This window comes from Mesoplodon bidens, assembly GCF_964165515.1.
Source record: "Mesoplodon bidens genome assembly, chromosome: 6".
In the NCBI taxonomy this organism is placed as follows: Eukaryota; Metazoa; Chordata; class Mammalia; order Artiodactyla; family Ziphiidae; genus Mesoplodon; species Mesoplodon bidens.
This window is the reverse complement of record NC_138162.1, coordinates 3,348,525-3,359,916: the sequence shown is the minus strand read 5'-3', so window position 1 is coordinate 3,359,916 and position 11,392 is coordinate 3,348,525. Positions and strand designations below refer to the sequence as shown.

At 58.7% G+C, this 11,392-nt stretch overlaps 1 protein-coding gene across 1 annotated transcript; it reads left to right on the top strand.

Annotated features, from left to right (window-relative positions):
• Nucleotides 1-1,717: 1,717 nt before the first annotated feature.
• On the top strand, nt 1,718-10,183 carry LOC308618381 (ficolin-1-like). Its single transcript, XM_081236136.1, is given in 10 exon segments — nt 1,718-1,888; nt 3,468-3,542; nt 3,545-3,580; nt 5,058-5,111; nt 5,585-5,620; nt 6,382-6,414; nt 6,853-6,980; nt 7,464-7,593; nt 8,472-8,606; nt 9,705-10,183. Coding segments are annotated over 10 exon segments (978 nt in total). The 5' UTR covers nt 1,718-1,785; the 3' UTR covers nt 9,953-10,183.
• Nucleotides 10,184-11,392: the final 1,209 nt, after the last annotated feature.

The following is an 11,392-nucleotide window of genomic DNA, read 5'->3' as shown; positions in this document are numbered from 1 at the left end:
CCCTGTTGCTCTCAAGAACATAGCAAAGTAACCCATTCTTACGTGGTTCACTTGACTATGCCTTCAGGCAAATCTCTTTTTTAATGTTTTGTCTGTTTGTCTTTATGAGGATAGATGGCCCCAAATACCTAACCTGCCATTGTCAGAAGTCAAATGACCTTGATTGATCCCGCTTTAAGATATCTGAACTTGGGCTTCCCAGGTGGCGCAGTGGTTGAGAATCCGCCTGCCGATGCAGGGGACGCAGGTTCGTGCCCCAGTCCGGGAGGATCCCACATGCCGCAGAGCGGCTGGGCCCGTGAGCCATGGCCGCTGAGCCTGCGTGTCTGGAGCCTGTGCTCCACAACGAGAGAGGCCACAACAGTGAGAGGCCCGCGTATTGCAAAAAAAAAAAAGAAAAAAAAAAGATATCTGAACTTGACAGAGTCTTGCATTCTTTTATATTCTTAGGCCCACATACTCTTAGGAACATTAAAGTGACACCTGATTGTGTTGTCAACATCTCACCTGCACTTGTTCTATTGGCAATGTGAAAAAGAGGAAGCACCCTGGGATCGGGGGTGGGCGGTTGTCACTGGCAGATGGGCTTGAAGGACAAAGACCGGCTGCCTCTCTCCCTGTCCTGACTAAGGCCAGGTGAACATCCCTGAACGGGCCCCTCTCCAACAGACGAAATCCAGGCCTGTGCTGGGAACAGGCTGCCCCGTCCAGTAGCTCAGGGAGGCTGAGCCGTGCCTGAGGCAATGCAACACCTGAGGCAATGCGACCTCTTTGTTCCCTCAGTCTCCATGGGCTGGAGCCACCGCACAAAAATTTGCAAAGTCTAGTGTCATTCCAGTGCCCATAGAGATGGACCTAAACCCCTTTTGCTAAACCTCTGGTCAGGCCATCCCCTGCTTCTCTCCTAGTTGGACAGTGGGTGTGGTTGGGACACCAGCCCACGAGCACTGGCTCGGAAAAATATCAAACCACAGAAGAGTTTCACCCTCAGCTCCTCCCCTCTTGTCCTCACCCTACTCTCCTTAGTGACATCCTACACATCTGCAGAAGCCCTTTACAGAATGCCCACCCCATGTCCCGGGTAAGGGTGATCATAGTACAAGATGTGGAGGATGGCCTCTGGGATGTGGGGGGAGATAAGACATAGCCTCGCCTTCTGGTGTAATGACCAGACCCAGTGGTCCTTGGAGCATTAGACAGACTCGAGGTAATGTCAGGCTCTAACTAGCTGTGTGACTTCAGTTTCTCCACCTGTGAAATTTAGATAATAGTGTCTTCCGAATGGGGCTGGCATAAGTAGTATTTGGCACATAAGAAGTGCTCGGGATTTTTTTCTCTTCCGCTGTGTTAAGTGCTCAAGGACTGCCTCAGTCATTAGAATATTCTGGAAATCAGGCGAGGGAAGGAGCATCTCTAGCCAACTCCTCCTTATACCCCAGTCAAGGTCTCAGAGTGTTGTTTGGGTGTAGTTGGGTAATGAGGAGGGGGTCTGGGGACTGGGCTTTCCTTAAGCCACAAAGAAGGCAGACCCTTTCCAACAGAGGGGTCCTGGGAGTTCTCTCGACTGGGAATGGAGTATCGTGCCAGGGGAAGTGAGCCTGATTCAGCGGGCAGCATGGTGGGGCCCCGCAGGAAGGAAACACCCTTTGCCATCACTGGTACCTCCTGTTGGTGTAACCGGAGAGGCTGTAGGAAGTGGGTGTCCCTGTGGGAGCTGAGAAACCACAGGCCCAGGCAAGGGCCGGCTTCCCCTGCTCACACGAGCGAGGTCAAAGACCAGAGGACATGGAGCTGAGTGGAGTGGCCGTGGCCCTGGGGCCCACCGGCCAGCTCCTTTTATTCCTGTGCTTCAAGACCCTGGCCGCCCAGACTGCAGACACCTGTCCAGGTGAGATGGACCTGAATTTCCAGTCCCTGAAAGCTGGTAACTACCCACTCATTGACCACAACTAGTATCTAGGGTTAAACCCTCCATATGCGTCTTCTTCTGAAGACTCAACAGCTCATCTTCAGACTAAGACACGACAGGTCCAAAGTCACACAGGTCAGAGGGGGAGGGGCAGGAATTTAATCCCAGGTCTGCCCAACTCTCAAGCCTGTGATTGGCCCCACAAGCTTCCCAGCCAGGTCTCGACTCTGCCACTGAGGAGAAGGACCATGCCCATCACTTTCTCTGTCTTCTCCTGGACTTTTCAGAAAGATGTTCTAATCCAAGGGCTCCCACGTTTACCTGGGGTTTGTTAGTGCAGATTTCTGGCTTTTACCCGAGAACGTGTGATTCAGCAGATTCGGGTCTAAGAGGGGGTTGTGGTCTCCCTCCCGATACCACGCAGGTGGATGGGGACCACACCTGGCAAGAGGCTGCCCCTGAGGACAGACCAGCCTCCGCCTGAGCTGAGGATGTATTTATGGGGGAAGCATAAGGCTGCCCCCGTGAGAGAGTCCCAGCTGGACACAGACCCCAAAACGACAGTTGCCTGTGTCTCCCGTGAGAGCACAGCTGATTCCCACATCCTCTAAGTTGTCTCTCATGAGGACATTTCAGTTTTTTTTTTTTTTTTTTTTTTGCGTTACGCGGGCCTCTCACTGCTGTGGCCTCTCCCGTTGCGGAGCACAGGCTCCGGACGCGCAGGCTCAGCGGCCATGGCTCACGGGCCCAGCCGCTCCGCAGCATGTGGGATCCTCCCGGACCAGGGCATGAACCCATGTCCCCCGCATCGGCAGGCGGACTCCCAACCACTGCGCCACCAGAGAGGCCCACATTTCAGTTTTGAAATCAACAAAATTAATTATTTTTTTCTGAGAAGGAAATGAATCTCTGGTTCCAGTTCTACTGGAGTTTGCTCTGAGTCCTTGGATCAAATGTGTCCCCTCTCCAGGGGACCTACACAGACCCCTTCCAGCTCAGGAATTCTATGGTCAAAAGTCCAAGGTCTGGGGGTGAAAATGTTACTTTGACCCAGATTCCCCAAGTCTTTTAAATATTTATTGTTGTTATTTAGTGAAAGCACCCACTGTTTATGAGGCTCTTTTAAAATGCCATGAATTATACTAAGAAGTTTAAATTCTGCGTTATCTAATCTAATCCTCCCCACAGCCCTGTTCCTGTCTCCACTTGGGCGCCGAAGAGACAGAGCTCAGAGGGGTTGAGTGACTTGCCCAAGGACACACAGCACTGAGGCTGGGGGGAGGCTGGCTCAGGCAGGGTGGACCACAAGGCCAGGGCTCTGCCCTGCATCACCTCCACACCTGACCAGTGCCCACACCTGACCAGTGCCCACCAGAGGCGGGAAACTCACTGCCAGGCTGACCCTTCAACTGAGACGGGTGACTCTGGCCACAGCCAAGGGCCCAGGCCGAGGTCGCTGCATGGCAGATCCCCGTGGCTCGGGTGGCCTGTCACCAGCTCTGCAGGACTCGAAGGCCCAGGACGAGTGCCCTGACTGGCGCTCTGTGTCTCTCTGCAGAGGTGAAGCTGGTGGGTCTGGAGGGCTCCGACAAGCTCTCCATCCTCCGAGGCTGCCCGGGGCTGCCCGGACCCGCACGCCCAAAGGAGAGGCAGGCGCCAGTGGACAGAAGGGTACGTGCTCTGGCTCGGGGGTGGGGGTCACTGAGCACCGGCTCTTCTCCAATTAGACCCCGGGTGGGCAGTGCCCCCTGTGGGTCTCAGGTCGGGAGCTTGGGTCACGACCCTGCTCAGAGGTGGCGTCAGGAGCAACCCCTGAGGCCCACCGGGACCTGTCATTCCCTGAGGAGGGGGCTGGTCTCAGCTAGTCTATGAGCTCACATTTGGGTACACTTTCATAGAACACCCGCTTCCTGGTCCTCGATCCAGCCCTGGCTTCACGTGGCCATGGGCCAGAGTTCCAAGCCTTGCGTACCTCGGTATTCTCACCTGAAAACTGAGGCCCCAGCTTTTTCTATCTGTACCGCACATGAGAAAACTGGGGCTCAGAGCAGTCAGCCACCACCAGGGAGGGTGGAGCTGGACCTCAACTCAGTATGAAGGCCCCCGAGCAGCCCACAGCTCTCCCGTCGACGTGGTGGCCCCCTTGTGGGGTTTCGGGCCCCGAGCCTGGTATGAGGGGCGGGTGTGCACGCAGCTCAAGGGGTGAGTGTGCCCCGGGCCTGCGTGTGAGTGGACGCTCCAGGGGCTCCGGACAGAGCGCCAGCTCGGAGGTCCCCAGCCTCTCACGTCCTCGGAGGTATCCAGCTCAGGGGCCGTGGGCACCCAGGGCAGCTCCTGGGGATGGGAGGGCTGCGTGTGCTCACCACGATGGGCTCCAGGCTGGGGGTCCTGCTGGGGGGACACTGGGGGGAGGGGCCGGGATGGGGGGTTGCCCACCCGTGGGTGTGGTGAGTCCGCCCCAAGCCCAGCCGGCGCCCCCTCGGCCCCACACCCACACTCCCCGAGGAGGGCAGCCCGCCGGCAGACGCTCCTGCTGCCTTGGTTGAGCCTGGGGCCGCCTCTCCTCACCCTTCCCTCAGTGCTCAGAAGGAGGGGCAGGGGCCCTGGGTGGTCCTAACCCGCTGCTCACATCAGTAACGCAGACCTGAGAGGCCTCGTGGCTCCCGACTCCTCCTCTCTGGAGGTGGAGAGAGAACCACCGCAGAGGGATGCGTAATTGCGCCCGACCGCCCCTGCATCCGGGGCTGAGCACAGGGCAGGGCCCCTCCTCCCTCCCAGAGCCAATGGGCCGAGGCTCCGGTGTGACAGGGTCTCTGAGGACGTGCTCTTGGTCCCAGGCCCCCAAGTAGCCGGGGGAGCTCTGTGACGGTGGCCTGGACCTGGGCTGCTACACTGAGGTGGTCGGGAGCCAGAACGCTGGTGGTTCCCTGGGGCCCGAGCTTGGCGTGCCGGCCGCTCGGCACCGGGTGGCCGTGAGCGCTTTGTCCCCGCTGAGTGCTGTCGCCCTCGGCCTGAGTCCCAGGGCAGTGGTCGTGAGGATACCGCAGCTGGGATGGGAGGGTCAGGACTGTATTCCTTGGGGCAGAGATGCTCAAGTAGAATTCTTCAGGTTGCCTTATTCTCAATGATGTATCTTTGGAATTTACAGGAGAACGAGGTTCTCCCGGAGTCCCTGGGAAGGCAGGGCCGGCCGGGCCCAAAGGTACCAAAGGTGATGAAGAGCTAGGACCCCTGAGCAGGACCCCGGGGCCTGTCTACAGAGACATGAGAGATGGAGACAGACAGAGAGAGAGAGGGAGGAGGTGGAGAGAGAGATGGGAGAGAGACACAGAGAGGGAGGGGGGCCAAGTGACAGAGAGGCACCTGTCCTATTTCCTGCTTCCAAAGAGCTTCGATACAGCGAGTGAACTGGGTGCCGGGTCCGGGGCACCAGGTCCAGAGCAGCTTCTCATAAGCCAGGGGAGAATCCAGGCCTCTGAGTCCCCCCCAACTCCCCCGGCTGAGACCCAGGCATTGGAAAGGTGTGGGCCGCGGAGCATGAGTGTGTGGTGCCCAGAGCCTCAGCCGCGTCCCCCACGCCCCAGCCCCCGAAGAACTGAGCACTTGGGTGGTTTCCAGAGCGGAGGGTCGATGGCCACTCACCAGACGTCCTGTGCATCTCCTGTCTCTCCCCAGGAGACCGAGGGGAAAAGGGCGTGAGCGGAGAGAAAGGTGAGACCCCCGCCTCCCTGGGGTCATTGGGCAGGCTTTGCAGGGTTCTGGGGGGTCCCAGAGGCCTTGGTCATGCCCAGCACCACCTGGGGGAGGATCTCAGACCACACCCCTGGCCCTGTCTGTGCAGCCAATGGGTGCAGGAGGAGGGGCCTCTGAGCCCGGCTTGCTTTGTCAGCGGCCGGTGAGCGCTCAAAGTCCAGAGGCTCCAGAGTTGGACCCAGGTGACTGGCAATGCTGCCTTACTACATGATTTTGGACATTTTGCTTATAATGCTCTGATTTATGCTCATTTTTTTAAAAAATGTGTAAAAGCAAGAAAAGGCAGAACTCCAAGACACAGTCACATGCTCTGGCTACAAATACAAAGTGCAAGGTTGGGGCCCAGACTCACATCCCAAACGCTCCCCAGTACTTTCCACAACCAGAGGCTGTGATGGAGACGCGGGCTGTGGAAAGCGATAGGCCTGGGGGCGCTGATCCTCCACCGCCGTGAGCCGTGAAGCCCAGGCGAGGTGGCCGGCATGGCGGTCCAGCTAGTGCCCCGCGGGACAGTGCTGGCCGCTAGCCCCCAGGCAAGCCAAGCAAAGCCAGTGATGCTGAGTCAAGGAACTGATCCTCAGGGCTGGAGGCTGATAGTCCTGCAAAGAGCTGGATAACGGTTTCCGTTCTCCACGCTGTGTTCATGGAGCAACGGGGCTGAGGGGCCCGGGGTGCTGTTTCCAGGCGTGTGACGTGCATGTCCTCTCTCCCTACAACAGGAGAGCCAGGGCAGCTTCATTCCTGTGCCACAGGTGACTGCGCACACGCTGACCTCCGGACCTCCACCTGGACCTGCTTTTGCTGGGGGCGGGGGAGGGGGGGCTCGACCAGAAGGCCAGCTGCCCAGACTCAGGTTCCACCTTCCAAGGACAATACCCTCTCTGCACATATCTTACTCCCCACTTACCCGAGTGATAGGCAGCCATTGCCTGGGTAACTCGAGTATATTCCTGGAGGAGGCCAGGTGCCCAGGAGCCTAGGCGTGGGCAGCCCTGGGAGGTGGGGATGGCCAGGTCGATGTGGCCGGGCCATCACAGCCGGGTGGCCTTGGGGGCTGCGTCTCTGTCCCAGGACTCAGAGCCCACCTCCCCCAGGCATGTGTCCCTGCCTCTCCCTCCTCCCCCCTCCTCCTCCCCCTGCCCCGCCCAGAGCTCCTATCCTGGCATCGATTCCCCGGCTTCCCTTCCCAGGACCTCGGACCTGTAAGGAGCTGCTCACCAGGGGGCACTTTCTGAGCGGCTGGCACACCATCTACCTGCCCGACTGCCGGCCCCTGACCGTGCTGTGTGACATGGACGTGGATGGCGGGGGGTGGACCGTGAGTGGGGGGGACCCAGTGATGGCCGTGGGGTTCCTGGGCAGGGGTGGGCGTGCCTGGGAGCCTCACCTGGTGGCAGATCTCTCTTTAGTGGCCTTTGTGAGACCGTCCACACCCTCCAGGCTGAGGCTGACCCCGTCCGTTCACGAGGTCGGGAGAATCAGAAGTGTCAGGGGACGGGGGTGTGGACCCATATGGGAAGTAGTGCCGTGGCTCAGGGCTGTGGGCTCAGGCCCGGAGGTGCCCACTCCTCTCCAGCCGTGTGGCTTTGGGCTTGTCACCTGCCCTCTCTGAGCCTCCATTTCCTCCTTGGTCCCATGTGGGTGTCCCTGATTGCCTTTGGGCTCTTTGATGAGACCCATGTTCTGGTCCTCAGCCTATGATGACTGTGAACTACCAATGCTGCTCCCACGTTTGGCTGGGGTGCCCTGTGGGGCTACGGCAGTGGGGCCCCATCTCCCCAGCCCTCCCCATCCTGTGCAGGTTTTCCAGCGAAGGAGAGACGGCTCTGTGGACTTCTACCGGGACTGGGCCACGTACAAGCAGGGCTTCGGCAGTCAGCTGGGAGAGTTCTGGCTGGGGAATGAAAACATCCACGCGCTGACCTCCCAGGGTAGGGCCACGGCCGGGGGCTCTGTGGTGGGGTGCCTGAAATCCACATGTCCCTGACCTTGGCCCTGGGCCACGTGGACCAGAGGACCCCGCTCCTCCTAGCCCCGGGGGTGGTCACGTGTGACACCAGGGCGGGTTATTACCCTGAGAACCTAGGACACATTTTCTCTTACACGCTCTGAGCGCTCACATCGGAGGAGGTGGATGGTTGGAGTGAAGACGACTTCTGGTCTCGGGACCGATCATATCTAGAACCCGAGAGTCAGAAGTGAGGAGGAGGCCGACGGGATTGGGGCGGCCCTTCTCCCGCTTCCAACTGTTGGTCCTTCCTTGAAACTGGGGTCTTAGGCCCACGGAGACCCCTCCCTTGCCTCTCCTGCTCAGTGCAGGTGGTGGTCCCCGTGCAGGCCCCCTCACCCCACTTCTCCGTTCCGCAGCAGCAGCTTCACAGCTGGTCCTGAGGTCAACGGCAAACCTGTAAATCCTTTCTGAATTCTTCCACTCCCTCATGGCAACCTTGACGGTGTCCACTCGTGGGCCTGAAATTCTTGCAGAAGAAACTACACATACAAAGGTTTCCTGCCGTGGCATTCACAGCTATTTTCAGGAGAATTTAGGGTTTCAAACTAGAGCGAGGCTTCATGCCATCCGAGGTACACTGACCGTGGAATTTCAGGCATGGCTGATGGAACGGCAGGGGAGCTATTTGAAAACAGGGGGCCATCCCTGAGGTCCTCCCACCAGCCCAGCGCCTCACACCTTCCCGGTGAATTGTCCCCAATGCCAAGTTCAGACGTCCCCTAAAACCCACATTCCCACCCCCCGTGCCCGGAGGCAGAGGGTCCCTTCTGCTGGGCCCTGAGCACCCACCTCCAACAGGAAGCAGCGAGCTGCGGGTAGACCTCATGGACTTTGAGGGCAACCACAGGTTTGCCAAGTACGAGTCATTCAAGATGGCGGGTGAGGCGGAGAAGTACAAGCTGGTCCTGGGAGACTTTGTCGAGGGCAGCGCAGGTGAGAGTCCGCGCGGGGCACAGCGGTGGCCTGGGCTTCAGCGCGGGGTTTGGGGAAGCAGAGAGGACCTGCTGAGCGTCCTGCCTCTGTCTCCCCTGAGTGACCCTGGGCTGGGGCTCCCCTCCCTGGGTCCAACTTCTCCATCTTTGAATGCAGACACGAAGGTACCTGAGTCTCTGTGTAGCATGGGGACCAGTGACACCATCAGTTACCGCTCCCAGGCTGTGTCTGCAGAGCAGTGAGCTGTTCTGAGTGGGGCTTGAGGTCACTGACCCCTTTCCCTGCTAACACCTGGAAGAGGATGGTCATTTCCTATGAGCCCTTAGAGCCTTATTCCCAAACTGGGCTCCACGGAACACAAACCCTGTGGGATGTTCTTTGCCAAAAAGACACCCCGGTCACAGGATGTGGGGAGGCATCTCTTACGGCACATCCTCTTGAGAATTCCCAGTGTGCACTCTTTCAGGAAAGGTGCTAGGAGCTTGTCTGCTTGTGTTGAACCAGAGCTGCAGAGAGCAAGGCCCTCCCGGGGCGTGGTGGTGGGGGGGAGTATTGCTAATGGGAGCCTTCAAGCACCCCTTTGACACGCACGCCTCCTCTGAGCCTCCAGGGAAGGAGCAGGGAAGGGACCCTCCTCTCCACGTTGCAGGTGGTACAGCTGAGGGTCGGGCAGGGGTCAGGAGGGCAGTGGGGTGCTACGGGAGCTGGGGTGAGTTGCACACCCAGGGCTGAAGATAGAGCAAGGGGCCCCGGGATGAGGCCGTGCTGTCCCTCTGGGATGACCGCGCAACCCAGGGAGTGGGTAGGAAGCCCAGAAGAGCGATGCAGGCTCGGGAAAGGGAGGGCACCTCAGGGGAGAGGCCGGCGCGGTTCCTGGTGGTCTTGGGGGAGCCGGGAGGAAACAGGTGATGCTGGAGGAGGGAGGCATGTGCCCTGGGGCAGAGCTCCTGGACCAGGAGGCTCCATCTGCCCCAGGGTGAGGCAGGATCTTGATGCCCTGGGGGTCAGCTCACAAGTCTCTAGAGGGAGGTGGCGCTGGGCAGGCGGCAGGGCGGGCTGCCTCCAGCCCGAGCAACACCCACACTCCTTCCTGAGCAGGTGATTCCCTGACGCCCCACAAGGACCAGTTCTTCTCCACCAAAGACCAAGACAACGACCAGAGCTCCTCTAACTGTGCAGTGCAATACCAGGGGGCCTGGTGGTACAACAGCTGTCACTCGTCCAACCTGAACGGCCGCTACCTCGGGGGGCCGCACACGAGCTATGCCAATGGTGTCAACTGGAGGACGTGGAGAGGGTACAACTACAGCTACAAGGCATCCACGATGAAGGTGCGGCTCACCTAGGTGGGCGGGGCCGGCGGCCCGACCCCACACTTCCCCGGGCCCCCTGCCTGCGGCCTCCCAAAGCCTCACTCAGTCCCCAGCAAAGGCCTGCACACAGGCTCCCCCGCTGCCCCTTTGCTGAACAAGACCTGCTTGTCCAGCCTCTTCTCTCTCATCAAAGGGTCCGAACCCTCGTGCCCCACAGTCTCACCAGAAGAAGAGTCATGTTGTAAAACCATTTGCTTTCTGGCAGATATTTCTCCTCCCAGTTTTCACGTGCGTCCTCGAACATCAACTGTTTTGAGTATTTTTCCCAGAGCGTATCCACAGCAGGGGCTGTGGCCCAGTCAGGGAGAGTTAGGGAGCCCATTTAGCAGATGCAACCACTGAGGTTCCTAGAGGGCAAGTGGCTGTTCCACGGGCATCAGCCCCCAGCCTTAAGCTCCCACTTAATTTCATCGGCGGAGTGGGGGGGGATGTCCCCTCCCTCACCCAAAGTCACCTGCCTCTTCCAGATATTGCTCACAGCATCTTCACTCACCTTTAAACAGGTCACTCTGAGACTAGAAAACTCTCATTAAAAAGGGGGGGGGGAGGAGTTAAATAGGGACCTTTCGGCTTTCAATCAATGCAGTGGGTGCTCTGGGCCAGCTTCCCTGGAGAGCAGCTGAAACACCAAACACAGGTCCACAGGGAGGGCTGCGTCCGCCCAGCGGAGCAAGGGCAGCTGGCTGTCCACATACCACACAAAACCCCGGGGGGCCCGGCCTCACACCGCGCAATCCCCGGCTACGGGGCGATTGTAGACCTCAGTGTGCAAAGCCGAACAGCCTGACGGGAGATGGTAAAGGAGAGGTTTCTCAATCTCTCGGGCCAGGGAGAGGTTTCTTAACTGGGACTTCAGAAGCACCGGGCATAAAGGAAAAGATGGATGGATTCAACCACATTAAATCAAAAGCTTCTGTTTATCAAAGGACACCATAGGAAATAAAAGTCACAGAGGGGCTTCCCTGGTGGTGCAGTGGTTGAGAGTCCGCCTGCCGATGCAGGGGACACGGGTTCGTGCCCCGGTCCGGGAAGATCCCACATGCCACGGAGCGGCTAGGCCCGTGAGCCATGGCCGCTGAGCCTGCGCGTCCGGAGCCTGTGCTCCGCAACGGGAGAGGCCACAACAGTGAGAGGCCCGCGTACCGCAAAAAAAAAAAAAAAGTCACAGAGGGATAGAATCCCTTGGTCACACATAGGTTATTAGTTTTCTACTGCCGTCTCTACTCATTAACAACAATTTAGTGGCTTAAAAACAAAGGAAACGTGTTATCACAAAATTTTGCTGGTTAGAAGTCCGACGTGGGTATGACTGGGCTAGAAGCAAGTTGTCAGCAGCGCTGGTTCCTTCTGGATGCTCCAGGGGAGGGTCTGTTTTCTGGCCTTTTCCAGCTTCTGGAGGTCCCTGGAATTCCT